This window comes from Vicugna pacos, chromosome 11 (assembly GCF_048564905.1).
Source record: "Vicugna pacos chromosome 11, VicPac4, whole genome shotgun sequence".
Taxonomy (NCBI): domain Eukaryota; kingdom Metazoa; phylum Chordata; class Mammalia; order Artiodactyla; family Camelidae; genus Vicugna; species Vicugna pacos.
In genome coordinates, this window is record NC_132997.1 from 93,690,142 (window position 1) to 93,713,846 (window position 23,705).

At 51.6% G+C, this 23,705-nt stretch overlaps 2 protein-coding genes across 2 annotated transcripts in view; one reads left to right on the top strand and one right to left on the bottom strand.

Annotated features, from left to right (window-relative positions):
* The window catches only part of HTRA1 (HtrA serine peptidase 1), a 50,036-nt gene extending 26,331 nt beyond the window's left edge, over window positions 1–23,705 (top strand). The window contains exons 4-9 of the mRNA XM_072972045.1: window positions 16,448–16,642; window positions 17,628–17,660; window positions 19,583–19,697; window positions 20,329–20,386; window positions 21,843–21,938; window positions 22,994–23,705. Coding sequence (XP_072828146.1) covers window positions 16,448–16,642; window positions 17,628–17,660; window positions 19,583–19,697; window positions 20,329–20,386; window positions 21,843–21,938; window positions 22,994–23,162 — 666 coding nt within the window. The 3' untranslated portion in view covers window positions 23,163–23,705. The remainder of the gene's footprint in view (window positions 1–16,447; window positions 16,643–17,627; window positions 17,661–19,582; window positions 19,698–20,328; window positions 20,387–21,842; window positions 21,939–22,993) is intronic.
* LOC102532739 (large ribosomal subunit protein eL28-like) lies at window positions 17,721–19,588 on the bottom strand. Its single transcript, XM_072972046.1, has one exon. The coding sequence runs from the start codon at window positions 18,171–18,173 to the stop codon at window positions 17,775–17,777; it is 399 nt and encodes a 132-aa protein (XP_072828147.1). The 5' UTR covers window positions 18,174–19,588; the 3' UTR covers window positions 17,721–17,774.

Genomic DNA, 23,705 nt, shown 5'->3' on the forward strand with positions numbered 1-23,705 from the left:
TTTAGCAGAACCTGGAGAGATCAAAAGGACCGGAACTCCCTGATTTCATGAGATTCTCAGAGAGAGCACTGAAGCGGGTCTGAACCAGTCAAGTCTGGACCAAAGGAGAGCATTTAGGAGATGCTGAGTGTGGTCTGGGGTGGGGGAAGGGAGGGAGCTCATGGGAGCTTCTTTAATAAGCAGACGATAAGAGCAGAGTTTTAACAACAGTGTTTTTTGTTTTTTGTTTTTTGTTTGTTTGTTTTAATGGAGGTACTGGGGATTGCATCCAGGACCTTGAGCATGCTAAGAATGTGCTCTACCACTTGAGCTATTTCCCTCCCTTCTCTGCTTTAAATTTTTATAAAGTAAAGCAATAGGTTTGTGAAGAAATGAGTAGATAAGCAGTGAAATTGAGTCTCCCTTCTATTCCTGCCCCCGAGGCAACTGTTGCTACAGGTTTTTGTTTATTTGTGCACTCACCGTGTATGGAGTATTTACCGAGTTTTGAAGTTAGCCATCATTAGCATGTAAACAGCCGCTGTGAAAACAAACCAGGTCGCCCCAACTGGGTCTTTGCAGAGTTAGGAGATGTATTTTAAAGCAATACTCCATACTCGAAGTTTTGGAAATCTTGAGTTAAAACAAAGCTAATGAATTTCTTCCTCGTAGCCACTTCTCTGCGCTTTCAATATGCTCATGTGGCTCTCCTGCCAAAGGATGTGTGCAGGGAAAGCTACAAATATCTCAGTGTAGAACTTGTCGTTTCCCCCCTCCCCAAAACTGAGACATTAAGAGCTCAGTTTAGGAAATGGTTTGCTTTCTATTGAAATATTCTTCTTGTAGTCATTTTCCCTCTGTTGATTTGTTTAGCAAAGTCTTTCTCTCTGAAATTGAATCCCATTGCTATTAGACTGTCAGAAATTCCCACTTGCTGGTCTGCTGGTTTGCTCTGTGCCAGGTGCTAAGGAGGTTGTGTCTTCTGGTTTCTCCAGGCCCCTGTCATTTTTCCCTGACTTCCTGTGGAAGGAGGACTCAGGGTAGGTTCGAACCTCGTTTCTGGCCCAGGAACAGATCGTAGACTGAGAGCCAGGGGCAATCTTCCTTTCCAGCTCTCTGTACATTTCACCTGGATGGGGGCTGTGAGGTCAGACCCGGGTGGCACAGCACAGACTGTTCATCCAGACAGAAACGGGTTCTGTGCCCGGTGTAGGTGACTGGCCTTTAATGAGGTTGCAATTGCATATTATTTCTGTTGGGTTGCCGTGGAATTTCTGTAACAACTCATCTTTCAAAATGTGCTTATTGGTCACAGCATAATCATAATAACTTCTACTCGACAAGCTCCAAAGCTGGACCAGGCTCTGACTTCATTTGTCACTGTCACCTGACCTACAAGATAGCTGTATCATTCCCATTTTATATAGGAAGAAACAGCGGTTCAGAGAGCTTAAGCCACCTGCCTGAGGCCACACAGCTATGCCGTGGTGAGTTACAGCCTCCGAAGCCAGCCAGACTTCCCAAGTGCCCAAGCCCACGGTCATTATAGGAAGGATACAGCTGGTCTTCTGTTGTGATGGGTGGTCTGATGGGAAGGCTCAATTTTAAATAGCCCACAGGGAGGCTGGCACACCCCTGTTTAGGAACAGGCTGCTTGAAAGGAGTCCAGGATGTGGTAGTCTCACCGGAAGGAGGCTGGCCAGAATAGCACATCCTGTGGCCGCATGCGGGGCTTCTCAGCTCCTCCGAGCCCTGGGAGGGCAGCCCGCCGTGGGGGCTCTCTGCAGGCAGGACGCTGGTCGGATGCTGTGTGCGCTGCCCCCGCTGAGTAATTTCATGTTTGGCACGCGTGGGTGAATCCCATGCAACTGCTCTGGCCCAGGGATATTCTTTTCAGATTTTGAGCCAAGGTGGAGAGTATCTCCTCCTGTCATCCCCGGCATGTCTAGGCAGGATGTGAACCAGCTCCACAGACCAGCTTTGCAGGGTGTTTCTGACCCGGCTCTCGCTGTTCCCAGGAGGCTAGCCTTCTGCCAGCAGCACGCTATTTGAGATGAGTTTCTAGCCCAAGAAAAAGGAGCTTGCAAATTTAAAGTTGAACTAATGTGGCTTTTCAAAATGGAATCGGAAATGAAAGGATATTGAATTGCAAACACCCACACAAGAGACTGGTTTCCACTGACTAACCTTTTTTTTTTTTTGCTGATAGTCATTGGAAGTGGGAGACTGAAAACATCTCTTCCAGCTCTTTCTATTTTGTTCCCTTAGTTTGATGATGGATTATTTAGGAGAAGGGGGCGGAGACTGGCTTGTAATGAGGCTCAGTTTGGATGGAGCCTCTCACCTCGGTGAATATGATTGTATAATGCGCAGGCAACGCGTTGGTGGGGGTTGGAGGGGAGAGGGGGAGGCGGGCTTGCTTTGCACTGTGTCTCCTCCGGAGCAAGAAACAGAGCAGGAAATCTCAGAAGAAGCAGAACAGAACCAACAAAAATTAGACTCATGGACCGAAATCATTCCAAATGGCACTTATGCTATGAGGTCAAGGTCCAGCCTCCCCAGGGCCATTTCCAAATAACTCAGTAAAACTTGTGTGACCACCCCCCACATACATGGGCCCAGTGGCTAAATTGGTGGCTCACAAGCTGGGCCCGTTTCCTCTCCGCAGCACCAGCATTTCATGTGAAGGATTCTCCATTACTTAAACGGCAATCCTCCTTCCTGAGCGTGCTATTCTTGCCACTTTTAATGAATGGAAATGACCGCGGACACCTGTTGTCACTGTCCACTTGTCTCCCACGCCGCTCCCTTTTCTTCTGGGAGCAGCAGCCAGCATTTTCCTTTGGGGTCTACTTCTTCCGCACTGGACAGTCTTGGTGGGGACATCAGTCATGGCGCCCCATCCCCTGGGGCCAAGGGGTGGGCACAGGACCCATCAGATCGAGCAGGTCCTCCTCTTGGAGCTGCAGCTGGATGTCACCGGCAGAAAAACTACATGGGGAAGGCTGGTGTAGCCCCCGCTGCTGAGGCCTCCGGCGCTGAGTCCCTGTCCTTTCTGAGCCTGGTCTGCCTCCTTTCCCTTCCATTCTTCAGGCCCTCCTCACATTTTCAGTAAACCTCCCTTGCCTTGAAGTTGCCAGAGATATTTCTGGGCTTGCAACCAAAGGCCTTTTTTGCTTTTCACTGCTGAGCAGACACATGTGCACTCACTTTCCCCACTGTCTTGAGCCAGGAAGAACTTTTGGAAGAAAGCTCACTGAGCAGGGCAGCCGTCTTTTCCTGGTCTGCTGCCCCCACCAAGCTGGAGGAGGAGGGTGTCCCCCAACAGGCCCGCCCCCTCCAACCGCAGCTGGCCTGGACATCTCTTTCTGTGCTTCTGTCCTAGAATTTGCAACTCCCCTTTTTTTGGAGCCGTGACTGTGGCCAGCATTCACCAGGGGAGGGAAGTAAGGACAGTGTGCATGCAAACAGTTTAATAGAAAGCAGCTTTGAGGGCAAACTAGTTCAGCTTCAGATAAAAACAGTTTCCAAATGTGTTTAACATGACGCTGGCTGTGTTTGCAGAACATTTAAAAATTTTATCCAAAGGCAGCATTTTGTCCGTGCAGTTTTTTGCTGAGTCGTTCAGGAAGAGAGAGAGAAAATATTTGGTTTCTTTAGGCCAGAGTGCAGGACAGAAATACTGGGGATGGACTGAAGGAGGGAAGAGAGGAAAGTCACTTTTGTCCCAGCTGTTTCTCCAGCCGAGTTGATTAGGAACAAGCTAGAGAAAAGCACATGTCCTCGCCTTGATGGTTGCAACTTTCAGATGTGTCCTGTCTGCCCCCTGGGAGCCCCTTTATTCTTATAGAGAGATCTTAACTCCTTAGCAGGGCCTTCAAGACCCACCCAGCCTGATGGGCACCCCTCTCTCCCCACCCCCTCTGCTCTCTCTACCCCTCACCCACTCTGCTTAGCCAGCCCCCTCCTCTGTTGTCTCCCACAAAGCAGGGGTGTTCTCCTGGAGCCTTGGCCTCCCTTCCCGGGGTGTCTCCCTCCAGCTCCTCCATAGATGACCCTCCGCTCTTTAGGCCTTGGATTAAATTCTGCCTCAGACAGTCCTTCCCTGACCCATGGCCCAGGGGTGCGCCCCACGTCCCAATCCCCCCATCACTTGGGGCACACGTCACCCCTGAGATGATCACATCTCACTGTTCATCTTCCCTCCTCATCTCTTCATCGTTACAATTGTCTTCTTCACTTGTAGATTTAAGTTCCTCTGTGCTGCTAGAGTGGGAGGGACACACCTGTCTTTGTCACTTGTCACGTAGTAGATGTGCTCACCAGCAAAGTCCAGGGGATGAATTCGGAGCCCTCTGCCCAGGAGGAAGCAGGCCCACTGCCCGTGGGATGGGGGTGCAGGAAGGCCCCAGGGCCCATACCATGAGTTGCTCCCCCGCTTCCTGGGGACGAGGTGACTGGGCAACAGGCTGGTGGCAGAGCAGAAGCCCGACCCTCCAGACTCCGAGGCTAGTGCTCATCCGATCCTGAGGGCTCCCTGCAGTGTGGACGGCGTGTGGCTTTGCCGGGGCCCCAGGAGCTCTGAGGTCTTTGGGAACTCAAAGCCCTGGTGGGGCGGTGAGGTTTCCTGTGGGCTTTTCCCTGACGCCAGCAGCCCGGGGAGTATTTGGAAGCAGCCCTGTCGAGGCTTGTGTGGTGATTCTCTGCCTTCACCCCTAGGCCTGCATCCGTTCCCGGCTACCTTCGGGCCAGATGCCACCGACAGCCCTGTTTGAAGTGGCTGAAGAGTGACACCTCCGGGCCCAGGGGCTGCTTTGTTGGCAGAGGGTCCTTTTCCTGCTGGGCTGGCTGCCGGGGCCAGAGGAGCTGACGCCACTGATTGTGAAGTTCAGAACTGGGGTCGCTTTGGCGGGTATCCGAGGGGCCTGGGCCCTTCAGGCAGGAGTCCTGGGAGCTGCTGGGCCGGCTCTGGTCCCCGCAGGCCCGTCTCTCAGAACTTGGTCTGCTGTGTGGGGGGTCTGCTGGGCTGACTTCTCCGAGCCAGGAGGGTCCAGGCGGCCCCAGGGACAATGGCGAGGGAGGGGAGTGGTGTGTCAGGCGTGACTCATGTCCCTGTTCAGCCAGTTCTCCTCAGACAACCTGACTGTCAGAAGACGGCGCTGACTCAGCCGCCCGAGCCCGTCCAGAAGTGAATCAGATAACACGGAGCCTGGGCTGGAGCGGCCGCCCATCTCCTGGAGTCCGTCACTCATCCTTGTAAAGTAACGGGAGCCTGGAATGCGGCTTGCAGTACCATAGCTACCCACATATTTTGTTTCTGTATTTTTCCATTTCGAATTCCCCCGACTCCCTCCGGCCGGGTCCTGGTCGTTTTGTGGTTTGTCCTCTTTCCCTCCCCAAACCGTCAGGGCTGCACTGCGTTGGCTCAGAGGCCACAGCCCGTGACGATTTTTATGAGGCTTCTATTACCGTATTGATTTCTAACCATTTTTAGGGGGATGGGAATCAATATTTCATTAGGTGATGTCAGTCAGGACGCTGGCGTGGAGGCCGGCCTCTTTGCTCTGGGCCAGCCTTTGTCCCGGGGCTCCCGGGGACGCAGCTCCTGCGTGTTCCAATGGCAGCTTCTCGTGGAATGTGAAAATATTTCAGTTCCCCAAACTATCAAAACCGGAGCCCTGTGTGTTCTCTGGCCGCTTTTCAAGAACTTCGTTGATTGTTAAGGAAATTCTTTGGCGATGTTTTTCTCTTAATATGGTAATGCTTTTTTTTTTCACTTTGGCAGTCTCTCTTCAGGGAATTAGACTAAGAGGATCCTTTATGGTTCTGACCAAGCAGTTCCCAGCTTGTGGGGACTGAATTTGTAGGTGCCCCTCTGGGAGTGTCTCCTGTCCCTTTCACTGAGCGGGGAGGGCATACATCGGTTCCATTTGCCAGGTTAGTGAGTGTGTAGCCGCGTGTTGGGGTCCAGGGTTGGCTAACTGTGGCTGCAGGCCAAATCTGGGTCCCCCATCTGTTTTTGTAAATAAAGTTTTATTGAAACACGGCTATGCCCATTTGCTTATGTAAAGTCAATGACTACTTTTGCTGACAGCAGCAGAGTTGAGTAGCTGGGATGGAGACCACATGGCCCGTGAAGCCAAAATCACTTACTTTTTGGCCTTTCCCAGAAAAAGTTTGCCAACCCCGGTGTGAGATGATTAACACAAACACCTTGTTCTAGAGGAGCCGAATATGCTCGGAGCCAAAGATGCTCTTAAGACCCAAGTGAAGTGAAGCATGAGGTGACCCCAGGGGAAGGGGCAGGGAAGCTGCCCTTGTGTTCTTGCTCTTGGGAGACTGTGCTTCTTTGCTGAAGAAGAGGCTTCGCTTTTGCCGGATGAAGCACAGAGAGGCCTAGTTTTGACCCATTTCTCTGTAATATCCGTAGAGAGGAATTTTGTGAATTCCAAGGTGTTTTGCAAATGACTATCCAATTTTCAGTCCTGATGAGCTGTTAAGGTCTCGTTTGTTTGTTCTTTCAGTTATTCCTTATCCATTCACGGAGTCTGTAAATATTTACTGCGTATCTATTTGGCCAAACACTGTGTTAGGTACTGAGGATGTAACAGCCGTGGGCAAAAGCCACAGAACTTACGGTCTAGTGCGGGAAACAGGTCAACTAGGGTAAATGTGGTGGTGGGTACAAGGAAGGAACAAATGGAAGGAGTAATAGGAGGCACTGGGGGCTGGGGAGCCCTCTGATGCTAGTGTAGGCGGGGAAGCTTATCTGAGGAGGTGACGTCAAGGCTGAGACGTGAAGGACAGGTAGAGCGAGCCAAAGGGAAGAGTCAGGGGACTAGAGTTGCTTAGTTTTTCCTTTGCTGCTCAGTCTGAGGACCTGGACCTTGGGCCAAGTGTAAACTTATTTACCAGTGAGTTCATTAGGGCCCCCCAGAATACTAGCCCATACTTGTGGTTAGCTGATTCCTCTGCATATTGTCTACGCCCCTTGTTGGCCTTGGTTCTTTGAGGTTCCTGGCTGTGCTCTGGAAAGCTCCAATTTCTTATGTAGTTTATCTCCTGAGAGTCTAGAAGTGCACAGGATTTGTAATGAGCTGGTCACCTCTCATTCATGGCAGGATGGGGGCAGTTTCCCAAAGTGGGTTTTCTAAAACCACCCAGACCACCTTCTATGGCAAGGCAAAAATAAGGCCTTCTGGTGAATTGAGGACTGATTGTTTTAATAAATGTGCTAATTAACAGGTCACTCTTGTTCAGTAGGGCCCCAGAATCTGCTAACGAGAACATGTAACTCATGGTTTTTCCCTCTTTGCTTTGGCTGCCAAGCAGCTCATAGAAACCGTTGGCCCTGTGGCTAGAATATTCTCTATGCCCCGTTTTATGTTGTGAATATATATGAATTAACTTATTGTAATAAGCCCTGTGTCATTGACCATCTCAAGTTATTTTTATGTAGAGGAGGTTATACATCTTTAAAATGTTTTTTTAAAGAATGATACATCCTGGACAACTTCCCTGCATATGGACCACACAGGCTCTAAGTGGTTGTAGGGGAGCAGTGTGAGGGGAGCCACTGTGCCTTCAATTCAGTTCTGCAGATACTGAGTGGCTGCTATGTGTTGAGCACTGAGCCTACCAAACACAGTGAGGCCGTGGCCCTTCCCTTTGGGGAGCTGGTGGGTATAAGTTGTCCCTTTGTCCATCTAAGCCCTGAGCCTGCAACCTTACAGATGCCTGAAAACCAGGCTGCATCCAGAGTCAGTTAGCTGCCGTCCTTGGCTAACCCCAAATATTGGACTAATCCCCCTTTTGAGATTCTGATGGCTCTTTTAAGATCTGGTTTGTTTATTCTTTCATTTATTCACTTTCACATCGTTGATTTTCATAAACATTTCTTGGCCAAACAACATTATAGCAGCAGTGGCCAACTTGAAGTCGCGGATAAAATTAGAAGGCTGACGTCTGGAGAAGACCAGAGTCACACTTGATGAGACAGTGTTTTTCCTCCTGCAGATGCCACCGAATATATACAGTCACTGGCCGCTGGGCTCCCGTATAGAACTGTTGATATGTTATGGTTTAAATAACAAGCATACAGGAATAGAAATGCCGGTGTTTCTTGATACAGCTTAAAGGAGAGTAAATATTATGGTGGTGTTTGTAAACTGGGGAGGGAGTGTGTCTTATTTGCTCTTTCTCTCTTTTGTTTTTGTGCAACCGTCACTCCGTGTTCTTTTTCTCTCTTTGCTTCCATCTCCCCCACTTCTCTTCTCTCTCCCACTTGAATCACGGCCCCACCACCCTCCCATTCTTCCCACGTCTTCCCTTCCTCCCTTCCCTGTATGGCAACTAGAAAAGTCACTCTAGGGGAACGGGTGGTGGTAACTCTTGATGACACCGTTCTTCTGAGCTCTGTGTGTGTTGTGATCTCCGTGCCGTGTAGGAGAGCCATCCCGCCCTGGCTCCTCGGCTCACCTGCTCACTGCAGCCACCCTCCCTTGGTTGTGCCCTTGACCTTGTCATCACTGATCTCCTCTACCTTCTCTGATCTGAATCCCAAGCATCTCATTCTTGGTCCATCACCTTCTCATCTGGCCTGGCTGCTTGGTGGGCATGTGACTCCAGCACTCACAGACCCTGTGCTCAGAAGGGAACCCCGCTTGATGGTTTAATTCTCTGAGGTCTCCGTTTTAATTTTATCTTTGAATTTGTGTTTTGTAAGTGAATTTGCTGGACAGTAGAGTGTGTGCTGGGGGCTTGGAGCCCTTCCCAGGATGGGTTCTTGGCTTCCCTGCTCCCCAGTGCCTGGGACCCCTGGCTACACACAGCGATCACTGCCACTCTCTTCCCCCAGGGAGTGCAGGCATGGGAAAAGTCGGATTTGGGTGCAAACACCCTATGGCATTTGGGGCAGCAGATAGTGGCAGGGCTCAGGTGGATGATGCCACAGGGCATTTTCCTAGCGACGAGGCAGGGACTAGCCTCTCCCACCCCATTCAGGGACCTAGTGCATCCTGGTGCAAAAGGAAGCTGCGATGCCCTTGGGGGTCATCCATCCTCTGTGAGTTGGGACAGTGGGCCCTTGGGATGGGAAGATGCCTGGGTTGACTTCCCTGCCCCTGATCGGGCACAGTGCATGGGTCTGTCCAGGAGCTGGTGAGCAGAGCCCTGAGGCCCCTGGGTCTGCATTCTCTCCATGAATGTATTTGTGCCCCAGGGAGCGTGACACCAACCAGCAGATGAAAACATCAGGACGGATCGAGAGAGAGAATGTGGAAGAAAAGAAAAAGCTTTGTATTTTAGTTCCTTTAATGGTACTTTTTATGCACTTTATGAACAAGGGGTCTATACTTTCATTTTGTCCTGGGCCCTGCAAATTATGTAGCAGATTTCTAGTTCGTCTGGGTCCACTGATCTGCCCACCTTTCCACAGCCCCTCGCGAGCTCATGTCCCTCCTCGCCCAGACTGATCTCTGTCTCTCAGGTCAGTCTTAGATGCTCACAGCCTCCTGAAGTCCTCCGAGGTCTAGTTTGTTGTACCTTAGGAAGCATGCAAGTTCAATGGGTCTGCTTCTTGCTGAGTAGGGGGCACGTGCTGTTTTCCCCCACTGCATATATTTCTTTTTTTTTTTTTTAAAGAAAATGAAATGTTAGCATAAATGTTTCCAGAAGACACACTGAATCACTTAGCTGAGTCTCAGCCAGTTACTGCAACATTAGCCTTTGAAGCAAATTTCAACCAGCACCCAGGACCAGCCTGGGAGCCCCAGCCCCTTGAAAACGTGTGTGCCAGGCAGCTGGCAAATACAGTGGTTTCTGCAGATTGAACAACAAAAATATTTTTGTAACAGGAGCACTTTATACTTTGCAAGGAAGAGAAAGAGCAGTGGACTTGCATCATGAGGTTAAAAAAAAAAAGCTGCCAATTTTTCTTCTAGTTTTATTGGTCTGTTTTATTGCTCCTCTCTCCCGGTTCCAGGGAGTGAGGTTGCGATGAGAGGAGGGCTCAGGGCTGTGAGACAAAACCCAGGGTGGCCAGAAGCTGAGATGTTGATGGGTCATGGTTTTTAGGTCCCCTCTAGATGATTACCGGCTGAGCCAGCACCTGGAGAATTCCAGGAATCCCCTCTCCTCTTGCAGCTGTAAGAGTTTGCAGGGATCAGCTGACCCCGTTGCGGAGTTGTATGGAAAGAGATTTATTAAGGACTCAGGGGCCTGTTTTGATCTGACCAGTTTAACCATTTTCTGCTAATAGGGTTTTTGGGGAATCTAGCAGGTCTTCTGGAGAGATCCCTCACTGTCAGAGCTGCGATGACCCTGACTTTAAAAGCGGTAAAACTGAGACCCAGAGAAGTTGTCAAGTGGCCCAAGGTCAGAGTGAGTTAATTCAGATGTCCTGCTCCTTGGGACTGGGCACCCCTAGGCTACGTGGCAGCCACGGTGGTGTGTATGTGTGTATGTGTGTGTGAATGTGTGCATGTGTGTGTATTTTGTCTGTGTCTTCACTTCTGTACTGCCCTTTGTTGACGCTGGAGAATAAGCCAGAAGGACCCCTCAGCCGGGGGCCTTACTCAGCACTATGGTTTCTTCCCTGCAGGCCTCAGCAGCTGTGACGCACCTCTGGGGGAGCCCAGGCCACACAGGGAGCCGGTGCAGCCACCAGTGCCACAGAGGCCTGCCTCCCCGACCCCACCTCCCGCGCTCCGCCTCCCCCACCCCAGCCGGGGCTTGTCTGAGGATATTTCAGGCTCCCATTGGGAGAAAGAGCGTGGCCTGGGCTCCCACCCTGAGGACTTACCAACTCAGCTTCCTCTGACTGGCCTGTCTGGATTTTCCGTCATCTCCCCCGTGACCCTGGCATGTCCTCTCTGTGGCTGTCTCCCACCCCGTGGAAAGGTCTGGCACAGAGCAGCTCTTTTTTGATGGCTGGCTGTGTGCCCTGAACACCTGGGCTGTGGACAGAATGGGCTGGTGAGAACATGTGGAGTCTGGGTACCACCACCACCACCAGTGCCGTGTCCCACCTGCCCACGGCGCGGCTGGTTGTGAAGGCCAAGGGGATGACAGGGCACGAGGCATGAAGGGGGTGAGAGTAAGGGAGGAGGTGCGTCTACACTGGCCAGGCCCTGCTCGGGCCGCTCGGATCTTGCGCTGACTGCTGTGTGCAGCTGTGGCCATTGCTCTCCTTTGAAGCAGACTTCTCTTGCTCCCACCCCACCCCCGAAAAACCTGCATGAAGGACTTAGAGCCCTTTCGAGACACGTATTAGGACCACCACTGGGAAAGGAACCATTTCTTCCTAGGCTTCGGTGGACTCCGATGGCGGCCCACCACGCGGCCCTCCTCCTCCCTGCTGCTGCAGCCCTGAGTTAGTTTTAGGTCCACTAGTTTTAGGTCCACTCCTGACCCCACTCCATTCCTAACTCAGGCAAGTCCCCAGAGGGCTAAGGCAGTCATGGGGGCCACAGTCCCCCTCGCCAAAGGGCAGTTGAGGGTAACCTGATGACTGGACGGTGGCCGATGTGCGGGGCCCTTCTGGAGTCTTGAGCTCTTTGAAAGAGATGCAGCAGGGAGAAAAGATCTTGTTATTTCCATGGGGCATCTTCACATCCTCATGTAATGCCTGGAATGGTGGTGGCCCTCTTGTGACCATGAGAACAGGCTGCCGTCGATCAGATGGAAAGATGGAGGAAGCCCCTCCTTGACCTTGTCCTTGAGCCTTTGAAGTGAACAGCCCTGCCCCTACCCTACCCTTGAACAGGTGAAATTTACTCTATTTCACTGGGTTTTCTGTTACTTGCAGCGGAAAAAAAAAAAAACCCTAATTGATGCACCCAAAACATTTTTAGTGTTGACTTCTATATTTAGCCCTTAGGGAAGATTCTAGGCTGAGTTGCTGTTAGGGAGGGAGATGGATTTTATCTCTTTTTACTGCTCTGTGTCCTCCTGGCTTGTATGTATCCTCACCCATCAGACAGTAAGCCTGGAGGGCACGGGTGGGTTTCATTGATCTTTTGTGTTCTCTGTGCCAGGCCCCAAATGGATGCTCAGTGGATGTTTGTTGAGAAAGTTCTGTTTCATGTAGGCAGGGTTTCGTGCTGCCAGGCCCTCTGGTGGTTGTTCTTTTGTTTGTTGTAATCTAAACGAATGGTCAGAGCCTTCTTTACTCATGCTGTGCGCCAACCTCTTCTAAGTTTTTGCAGTAAATCCATCACACAGTTAGTATCCTGCCTACAACTCGTGTTTAGTAACCTAACACGGACATGGTATGTCTGGAGTCCACACGCAGGACGTCTGACAACCTCATCTGGGCTGTTTCTCCCTCGACCAGGGTGGCGTGACCGACAACCCGGGTGCTCAGGGGATCCGGGTTCCCTTCCAGGCCCTCTTGTTGGCTGTTTTGTGAGGCTGTGTGTTTAGTACAAGTGAGTCACTTGCAGGCTGAGGTGGGTGTGCATTTTAGCCTAGGCTTCCCCTCTCGCCTGCTGGCCTCCCAGGCTCTTCCCTCTCTTGAGCAAGAGCCCGACCTTGAGAACTGGCAATGTGATGGATTCACCTTGGGATGCCCTTTGTCCTGGAAGGACTGGGCCAACATGAGCTACAGGCTCTCCTGGTGAGGCTCCGGGAGCCTCGGGGTTTAGCTTCTGCCCCCAGGAGCTCTTTCACGTCACTACTTTGCTGCATCCCCTGCCCCCACTCCCCTGCAGTGGCTGGAGAACCTGAGGTGATGCATGCGCATGCCCCGTTCTTCCTCCTCCCCCGTTCTTCCTCCCATCTGCCAAATGGAGGATGGATGTCTGCACTCTTCCTTTGTAGGCGAACTGCAAGGCTCCAGCGAGATGCTGAGATGTGGGAAGTGGCTGTCAGGAGAGGGGCTGGCGTCTCCATGATGGCCTGTGGCCTGGCCGCTTCAGAGGGAGACTCAGACAGAGTGTCTGCAGCCGGAGCCTTGAGACGGCTTTGATGTGGGCAGCGCGGGAACCAGCCTGCGGATGGCGGCGCAGGGTTAAAGCAGGAACGCATGGCCCTGGCGTTTCCCATCCACGGATCAAGGCTGAGGCGTGCCTTGGCGCTTCCAGCCATATCTGCATTTCATCTCCCCCAGGTCCCCCCATGGAGCATGTGTCTAGACAGCTCTGGAATAACATGCTCAATTACCAAGTAGGAATTTGGCCAGTGGAGGTATAGCTGCGCTGAGCAGACAGGCCGGAGGTGAGGACAGAGGCTCAGGATGAGCCCCACCTGGACCTGGAACAGGCTGGAGAGCCTGATGTCGCGGGGCCGGCCGGCACCTGGGGGGAGCAGGGGCCAGACGGCTCCCATAAGGCATTTTGACCTCACGAAGAGCCGTAAATCTGGCCTGGCCCACACCTCTGTGCCACGTGACTCCCTTGTAATGATTTCTGCCTACAACCAGAATTCCAGGTTAACACTTACAAGCAGAGAGGTGGGGAGCCTGTTCTCTTGTTTAGCCAAGCTGCTTATGAGCCTCGAGGAGTCACTACCCTTCTGAGCCTCACACATCCGTACAATGCGGGAAACATGCCCCACCTGCCCGGTGGTCATGGAAGTGCTTTGTCACCTGGGAGGTCAGAGGTCATCCCTTTCATACCAATCCAGGCTTATGTTCTAGGAATCCCGCCTTGATGTGTGTCCACCTGCTGATTTCTGTCTTAACGATTGTCCTTCAGAATCTATGAGACGTTTGAATGAATACAAACTTAAACTTGCTTTTGCCATCGGTGCAGGTTTGCCTAAATGACCACCTGTGATCCGAATTTCCTCCCCTTGTGTTCAAGTGAGGACTGGTTCTCTGGGAGACTCTGGGCTCATATCACTGGTGTCCGTTCATCCAACCCTGCCTGGTCACTTCAGTGTGGATGACTTCACTGCGCCGAGCCAAGCTTGTCCACGGGGTTCTCTGGGCCTCGTTACTGGCCGCTGGCTTGGCCCTCCCACAGCTGAATGACATGCAGGCCCTTGGGGTTCTCCTCCCCTCCTGGGGGTCTCTCTGTCATCACAGCTTCTGCTTCCCCAAGAGCTTCTGTTTTCTCTCCACATCCCCTGGGCCTGAGCTCCGACTTGGAAGAGAGGAGTTCCAGAGGGAACTGTCTTTAGGCCCCTCTGCCTTCTAAACCCCCTTAGAGACAAGGGCCTGGCTCTGGCCCCCTTCCTGGCGGGAGGAGGTGGAGTGGCAGGCCGGGGAATTGAGACCTCCACAATGAGTCCTGCCATGTAACTTTCTGATGTGCTTCCAGCTTGTGGCTGAGCTGATGTGGGCTGGGCCCACCTTTTTGGGTTTGAACTTGACCTCTTGTCTTGAAGCTGGTGGAAAGCAACTAATCCTGGGCAGCCTGGCAGATCCCGCCCAGGAGACTTCACCGCTGCGTCCCCTTGCCCACCCCTCAAGCCCAGCCCTGAAAGCCATTCCTGGGCCCTGAAGGAATGGTAGTGTCCATGGTGGGCCTCCCCCAGAGTGGCCAAGTGCACATCACCAGCCCTGACTCCTGCCTGTCCACCCGCTGTGACTGTTGGATGAAGTCATTCTTGGCAAGGGCGGCTGGCACTGGCCCAGGGTAAACAGGCCGAGCTGAGCTCATTGGCGTGCTGCTGGACTCTAATGAGCCCGGGGACGGGGAGCTGCAGGCCTCCCCTTCTAGAGCAGCCCTACGTGCTTCAGCCTCAGGTGACTCCCAAGGGCGAAGTGTCACTGTCAGGGCAGACCTGAGCCACCAGTCTTCTCCTGAGTGGAGGGCTGGATGACACGGACTAGCTGGCGGGAGTTTAGTTGGTGGGGTTCCCCCCCGAGTCTGCACTCACCCAATGTTAATAACAATAACCAACACACCTGATGCTTACCTGTCCCACTTACGTGATGCTTGGTGGAGCCAGGTGTCAATCAAAGAGCTGCTCAGATCTTAAGTCACTTAATTCTCACAACAAACTGATGAGGAAAGTGTGCTAAATTATACCTATTTTCCAGATGAGAACACTGAGAGAGGTTGGAAGCTCAGGCCCAGAGCTAATCAGGCCACCTGGCTCCGGGTCAGTGTGTTTGACCGTGGTGCTCTCCTGGGAGGTCTCCCTGTCTGTGATTTGAGGGGCATTCCTCTTATGCAGCCCCCTAAAGTTTTAGGTCTTGGATCCTTCCCTCAACATCCCTTCTTCCTCCATGAGTTTTGACTCAACATGTTCCTGACCAGCATCTTCCTTACTAGGGACCGCAGGGGATCTTTGTGGCTTGGTGTCGTGTAGTGGATGAGAGAATCTGGGTTCAGGGTTGTTGTTTTAAGTCCCTGGCCTATCACAAGTCACTCAGTTGCTTGGAGCCTCCATTTCCTCATCTGTTAAATGGGCCCACCTCATAGGCTGGTGTCTGCTCCACCCCCGGCAGAGAAGATGCTGAGCTCCACCCACCCTACCCTCCCAGCCCCCTCTCCTCTTTCTTTCTTTTTTTGAGGCGGACAAACATGAAGATGCTTGCAATTGGCATGAGGCCTGGGCTAGGCCTTTGCTTTCTGGGCTGGCCCTCATTGTTCAGAGCAGCTGCTCGTTTTGACTTGGGAAACAAAAGTGAAAGGAACTTGGTTTGCTTGGCTCCAGGGAGGAAGGGAGGGAGGAGAGCCTAGAGCCTTCCCGGACGGCAGCCCTGCTCTCCTCAGCCCTGGTGATGCGAGCTGGCTTTCTTTTGTCAGTTTGGGCCTGAACACTAGTTTGGGGCTCCTGACTCTGCCTGGCTGCCATAGGACATTGGGGATACATCAGGCTTTGTGGGTTAATCAGCCCACTTGGGCCCAGAGCAGAGGGGGTTGATGGAAGACTGTTCCTGGTGAGGAGAGGGCCCACCTCTTGGGTCTTGGCATCTCAGGGCTCTGGGTGCCTTGCTGCCCCCAGCCCCATCCCTGCCCCTGCCCAGGACGGCGTGTGCTCAGCACAGACGCACTGGACTGAGTCAGGGCAGCTCCGAGCCTGCACAACTCCCGCCGCTTCTCCAGGCCCGGGACGGATGTGCCTATGACAAGTGGGGGCAGATCCAGTCTTCCCCTCCACCCGGGGGTGTGGGCTCCAGGTCCTCCCTGGGACTTGACTCTCTGAGCCCACTGCAGTCAGGCTTGCCCCAAATCTTAAATTTGTCCCCCTCTGTCTCCCAGTCTCAAGGTTTGAGAGCAGGTCTGTGCTGATAGCTTCAAGATGTGCCGAGACCCCGAGTCGGCCTCCAGGGTCCTTCCCACGTCTTGGCGTGCGGCTTCAGTGCTCTCTTGACCCACAACAGCTTATGATGCGCTGATTATCTTGGGTGGGAGGGAAGTTAGTCCTCAGCCGGGAAGGGATGTGAGGCTGGACCTCGGTTTCCTACAAGGCCTGGTGAATTTTAGCGGCCCTCACTTCTTGGTGTTCCTCGTCTGTGCATTTATCTGTTCCATTAACTTAACCAAACGCAGCAACGCCAACCTTGTGTTTCCAGGGAAAGCTGCCCGTGCTACTGCTTGGCCGCTCCTCCGAGCTGCGGCCGGGAGAGTTCGTGGTCGCCATCGGAAGCCCGTTTTCCCTTCAAAACACAGTCACCACTGGGATTGTCAGCACCACCCAGCGCGGCGGCAAAGAGCTGGGGCTCCGGAACTCGGACATGGACTACATCCAGACTGATGCCATCATCAATGTGAGCCGGCTGCTGCCGCCCACGGGGGTCGGACGGGGTTTGGGAACCAGGGGTGGAGTCGGGATCCCCAAGGTGCTTCCAAGGGGTTCCCTTTGAACCTTTAAAGCAGAAGAGGCAGAGGGCTTGTCCTCAGCCTATTGGCAATTTCCAGGGACTTCTGTGATGGTCACTTTAGTTTGCCAGAGCCTGCAGCCTGGAGGAGCTCTCCATCCTTCCCCCACCTCAAAGGTCAGCGACCCCTGGTCGGAACTACTTGTGCAGCTTGGTGGCAGGAGGGACACTCACCTTGACACAGGCTCTGTAGCCCCCAGAGGTGTTTGCACTGCTTTGGGGTACAGTCTGAGCACCAGGCCCACCCATTCAACATCTAATGAGGTCAGGGATAATCCTGCACAATCTCATCAACAGAATCTTTTTTTAAGTCACATTTTTCCACTTCAGCTGTTTCCCTGTAGGACTGACATTTCTAAAAAGCATTTCCCCTACATCTGTCCACTAAATAAGAAACAGCGTGTTTTATGCATGTGCCGCCTCTAATAGGCTTTACTCCCAAACTTTCTTGTGATCTGCATGAAGTAATGAAAATAGAACAAGCCTGTGGATTTCCAGTCCCAGCAGCAAAGTAGGGGGTCACATAGGTTAGTGGGGCGGGGAGTCTAGATTTGAAATACTGTGATACGGGAGCAAGTGGGCCAGAGCCTTTTGCCAAGAAAAGATGTGTTGGGTGTTTTAGGGAGTTTGTAGTTGGCCTCTGGGCTTTGAAGCAATATACAAATATATGTGTGTATATATGTGTCATCTCCCATTTATGGCACATCTAAAATTTTCTGAAAGTTGTTAAGGTCCTTTTTTTCCAGCAAAATATTAGGTTGACAGGAACAAATCTCAGGAAAGAACTTGTACTCAGGGACTTGCCAGGCAGGGAAGTAAATTGGACCATGTCATGACGTGAACTCATAACCTTTTAATTTTTGCTTAATTTCAGTATGGAAACTCTGGAGGCCCATTAGTAAACCTGGTAAGGCCTTTAAAAAAGCTATGCACATGCTTTTTTTTTTTTTTTTTTGCTTTCGCTTTCTTTTCTTTTCTTTTTTCGGCTGACATCGTTATTGCTTTTGGGAGGTGGGGGTGCTCAGGAGCTTTTGGTGGGGCGGGTCCGCTTCCTCTTCACCATCACCGGCTTCTGGCTGTGCAGGATGGCTCTAGCTCTGCGGATGGCGGCCGTGCGCAGATCCGCGTGGATCATGTGACGGATGCTGCTGAGGGTGGCCCGAGCATTTTTGTTGGTGGTGGTCCGCACATAGAAAGTGGCTAGCTTTGGCTGGCGGGACCTCCACTTCATCACCACCGAGACACCTTTGCCGTCGGCTGCTGGCTCCACGCCCACCGTCTTGCGGTGAATCAGTCCGTCGTAGTGGAAGGAGTTGCGGGCCTTCAGGTTATTGGGTTCGGGGCTGTACGCCTGCTTACTCCTCTTGATCAAGAAGCTGGAGCAGTTCTGCACGACCGTCCATTGCAGACGCGCAGACATGGCGGCAGCTCCTCTCTTTTCGGCGGCCGGAGACGGTCTTTTGCTTTCTTTTCAAACATGAACTTACCAAAGCACATCATCAAATTCTTTTAAAGTGAAATCTGTGAAATTTAAAGTGAACGTACTGTACCTTGCAAATTACCCTTACCTTTTCTGGAAAGAGTCAGGCCTGCTGGCATTGCGAATTGGAAATGTTATGCCAGTGGAATGCTTGTGTTTCAACATGACAAGTAAATGCAGTGGAATTCAGGTCCAATCCAGGAGAAGCTAAAGGAGCACGTCTTTATTTTGAAGGTGTCAGCAGTCCTGGCCTATCCCCGAAGGCATGTTCCTCAAATAAAGTCTCCAGGCTGTGGAGGGAGCTGGCTCGGCTCATCCACAGTCTTTGTCTTGGCTGGGAGCCCTCCCTTAAGACCTGGCTGGAACGAGGAGTTACCCGGCTCACAAAGATGTCGCCTAAGCTTATATTTAAACACATAAGCACACAAAGGGAAGCCTTGGAATCAGACTGTCAGAGCTGAGATCACCCATCTCAACTCTCCTTTACAGGTGGTAAAATTGAGGCCCTGTTTAGCCAAGCCCAGGATAGCAGTGCCACCTGGATGGTCCCTGGAGCTGGGGGCTGAATTCTCAGTGCTACAGGAAGTGTGGGAGGAGTGACTTACACTCTCCTGGCAGTTTCCCGTTCTAAGCCTGAGCTGAACAAACCTGTAACAATAGTGTTCGGAATAATGGTTGGATGGCGTGAGGCGAGCCTTTTATTCTGGGATCATTTCCTATGGTGTGGCGTTACTCAACTGAGACTTTATCTTGAATCGAAGCACACCGGGTAGATCGGCTTCCTCCACAATTTAAAGCTACTCTGTGACACGCAGAGGAAATGAGACACAATGTGGCCCCTCTGCCTCCTGCCAGCCCCCGCAGTGCCCCTGAGGCTGCTCTGAGATGAGGCTTTGTTGTCCTGGTGATGGAGCGAGTCTGCCCTAAGCACCAAGGCGGTTTCTCCCTGATGTCAGCAGAGGAGTCTTAAGAGCATTAAAAATGGAGAAGCAGGAAGGTGTGGACATCACCTGAAGGACTCTGGGGGTTTTAGAAATGTATTTCTGGTCAAAGGAGCAAATGTGCATTTTGAGATTGTTTGATGCTGCGCTTGCATCCTGGCGATCACCGAGGTCCCAGTCTGAAGTGGGTGTCGGGTCTTCCGTCACTGAGTATGGCTTATGCTGTGCAAGTCAGGCCTTTCCATCTACGACCCAGCAGCCTCCTCCCTCCATTGCGCCCACCCCACCCCACTCGTTCTGGGAAGTAGCTCCGAGACTCCGTTCATGCAAATCCTCCATTCTCTTTGGGTGTGGAGCTTCCGGTCAACCTTCATGGATTCAGTCAGCTGTTTCCATCTTGCTTTTCAGGACGGTGAAGTGATTGGAATTAACACACTGAAAGTGACCGCTGGAATCTCCTTTGCGATCCCATCTGATAAGATTAAAAAGTTCCTAACGGAATCCCACGACCGACAAGCCAAAGGTACAGCAAGGCCCAGGCAGTCCACAGGAGGTTTAGGCCTGGGGCTGGGCTGCCCCTTGGGGACTTGGGGCAGGGCCAAGGGCACACTTGAAGGTCAGCCACACTTTTCCTATCAAGAAGGAAAGGAATGCACACCGTAAGCCCCTGGTATTAGGTCATAGATGTTTGACAATTTTTGACCTACAGTCGTGACTGTTTTTTAGGGTTTGACCTAACAGGTACGGGGCATGAACCTAGGTGATTTCTGTACATCATTTTACTGCATTATTGGTTATGTCATTTAATTCCTTTGCCCAGTCAGGTGGGAATTATTAATCCCATTTTCCTGATGAGAAAACTGAGATCCTTCATTCCGCAAATGCTTATTGACCTGTCTGCTCGAGGTCAGGTTGGGGGTTCAGGGCTCATCAGGTTCCCTTGCAGGCGTGATGTTTACCTTCTGCATGGAGGAGGGAGGAGGCAGGCAGGGGGCCCAGTCAGGATTCGAATCACAACCTGAGTGCCTCCCCTGATGGCCCTGACCTTATGCTCCAAACAAGGGGGTTGGACCCCATGGCTCCTGGTGCCCCGGGCACAGCCACCAACTGGGCTGACCTTCTTTTGTCTTTTTTTTTTTTTTTTGTCACACCAGGCAAAGCCATCACCAAGAAGAAGTATATTGGCATCCGAATGATGTCTCTCACATCCAGGTGGGTCCCAGGACCTCCATGTCTGTCTGTGTCTTAAATTTAAAACAAACGTGAACTTCAGAAGACTCTCACTGGCACCCCTGGAAGGGAAATCTTACTTTGCCTCCAGACAGCTCAGTTTCTGGTTAAAATCAAGTACCATCAGGAAAGAGAGGAGGGGCCATTAGCTTTGGCCTCTGGTTTTATCTTTTGTGTTTGTTTGGGGGTTCTGAGTGGGTCCTTCCTTCTGGAAGATTCTGCTCTCCTCTTCGAAGGCAGGCCGGGATGCTGGGCAGTCTCCCTCCTGCTTTCCTTTCATCACTTGTTCTGTTGAAACCACATTCCGGGAGTGCCCCCAGCGCCTCCCTCAGCCCCAGAGCGCCCTGCCTTTCCTGAGCTCTGCCGCCTGTGGGCTGTGCTCCTGGAATGCCGGTCAGACTCAGCATGACTGATGGCTTGTTTTCCTGAGCTGATGGAAGTTGTAGTGTGTGGCTGCCAAGCTTATAGCACTGGTGTTTTAACCTTGGTGGAAAAATCTGGTGTAATCACAGGAGTCCTGAGACCTAAGGACCTGCTTGAAACTGTGGTAGGTAAAGCTGGCAAAGAGCAGAATGTGTTAATATAGAATTAATATCTTAATTATTATAATTAATTACCTATTAATTAATTGTGAACATAGGACTGTAGTTCAGATACATATGGTGGTGCCTTTCTTAGCACTCCAGAATGTGGGCTGATTTGCCAAGACGGCACTGTGAATCAGGTCTTGTCCTGGAACTCTGGTCTGGAGACGGAGGCATAGGGAGGGAATACAGGCCCCAGGATCCAGCTCCCTGGGTCCTCATCCCAGATCTGCTACTCCCTGGCTTGTGACCTCGGGATGACCTGACCCCTGAGTGCCTCAGTTTCCTCCAGGTGAGGGTAACAGTGCAGGCGTCTTGGTGTGTGGTGAGGATTGAGAGATCTCATGCGTGTCAGAACTCGGATGAATGGGTGGTGGCCGTGATCACTAGTGGTCATGGTGATAACACCCCTTACTAATCACGTGATTGCTCTGTGCCTGGCATCGGGCCAGGTCCTGGACCTAAATAATCTCATCTAATCTTCACAACAACCCCATGCCATTATCCCTGTTTTGCAAGTGAGAAAAACAGGGCACAGAGAGGTTAAGCAACTGCCCAAGATCACACAGTGGGAAAGAGGCAGGGCTGGTGTTCCAAAGCAGGCCAGCTGCTATATTGTACTGACTCCTTAAGCTACTATCAATTAATTAGTAATAATAATGATAAGACAGTTCCCTTGCTGTTACCTAGTAAATCTGTGACACTAGTCAACAGGCAATTTAAAACGGAATTAAAACCCTTGAGGGATTTTACCTTAGAATCAGGGAGAGGAGGAGAAGCCAGGCAGGAGCCCCGTCTCAGCAGTGGAAGGGCTGTTACTTAATGTTAACACGAGTGCTTTTTCTCCTGAGCAGCAAAGCCAAAGAGCTGAAGGACCGCCACCGAGACTTCCCAGATGTGCTTTCAGGAGCGTATATCATTGAAGTAATTCCTGACACCCCCGCAGAAGCGTGAGTTCACCGTTTTTCCCCCCTTTCCCAATATCCCTGTGTTTCCTGGAGGCAGTGGGGTGAGAGGGTGGTTCTCTTCGTATCAGCTCAGGTGACGGTGAGAATCCTTGACGAAGTGGTCAGACATCCTTGGTCAATCCTACTGGTCAGGCCTTCCGACCTGGTTCAGCTTAGGACTCATCAGCAAAAGGGTGCTTCCTTTCTGCAGAAGTCCTCTTCATGAGCGGGTATCAGATGGAAAGAGTGAAATCGGACTTGTTATGAGTCTCCAGGATGGGCCTGGCTGGGGAAGGAGGGTTTAAGGAGAAGTGTCCCTGAGACCTTTGACAGTGATCCCACGCTAAGCTTCTGGAGGCATCTCCTCCTGAAGCCTTCTCTAATTGTCTGTTATCAGTCAGGCCATGCTTGTCCACACCCCTCAAAAAGTAACCCAGAGAACATCAAAATACGTGAAAAGAAGTAGCTCAACTCACAGTCAGGGTTTGTTGCCTGGATTCACGCAAAGAGAGAAGTGCCAGACCAAGGAGGGGCCAGCTGACTGTTTCCAGCCATTTACAGAAAAGGTTTGCTGACCCCTGTGCTAGACCATTACGGACCAAAACAGCTTATTTGATGCTGTCATACAGAAGAGCTAAAGTTACAGCAACAAGAACACAAAGCAGGTGTCTCACAGTAGAACCATCAGGCCATCCCTGTGGGAGCTGCTCTGAGTGGTGATACCCATCGCAAGCAAGTTGGCCACCGTCATTGTAGCTGGTGGAGGCTTATATCCTCACCCACTTTGGGGTCATTCTGTGATAAGGTCACGCTAGTGTTGGTAGGCATTTCTGCAATGGACATGATTGATGATTTGGCCCGAAAGCCTCAAAAGGAAATAATGCGACCCACTGGCGGTTTAAGCCATTCTCACATAAGCTAACTGCCACCCCACCCTGTTTGCTCTGAGTTTTTAGGTTGTAAACTGTGTCCCCATTGATGTTAAAGCTGATCCGCTCTCATGGAGTTAGACCAGGAGGAATGGGAACATTATGATTGTGTTTCCCTTTGTGTTGCAGGGGTGGGCTCAAGGAAAATGATGTCATAATCAGCATCAATGGACAGTCGGTGGTCTCTGCCAATGACGTCAGTGACGTCATTAAGAAGGAAAGCACCCTCAACATGGTTGTCCGCAGGGGCAATGAAGACATTATGATCACCGTGATTCCCGAAGAAATTGACCCGTAGGCAGAGGCATGAGCTGGACTTCATGTTTCCCTCAAAGACTCTCCAGGGGACGCTGCACGATGACTCTGGGCTGGTGGCACCGGGTGCCCAAGACTTTTGACCGCCATGTTGCTTGTTCAGCAGAAACACTCTGGCCAACGAATCCTTCTTGATAGTTCGCAGGCAAAGCAAATGTAATGTTGTAGCCCCGCAGACAGAAGCTCGCCCTTCTGTATCCTATGTACGCAGTGTGCTTTTTCTTGCCAGCTTGGACTGTTCCTGCTTGGACAGTCAGCATTTGTCTCCTTTAACTGAGTCGTCATCTTAGTCCAACTAAGGCTGTTGCTATAACGTGTAGATGAGAGGACGGTCCCATGGGAGCCAGAGTGGTACTGGGCGCGTTTGTGCTTTCCTCCAGGTCAGCCCCCAGAGGAGGGAGATGCCGAGACCGCGGGAGGATGAACGCTGGCTTCCCAAACGGCCAAAGTCGCCTCTTTTAGGAATCTCTTCAGAACTGGGAGCACAATGACTTAGAGTTTGACCTATTAAAAATACTTCTTCATA

Bases quoted from the DNA above. Each gene is read 5' to 3' on its own strand.
- LOC102532739 (XM_072972046.1), bottom strand. From the start codon at position 18,173: ATGTCTGCGCGTCTGCAATGGACGGTCGTGCAGAACTGCTCCAGCTTC.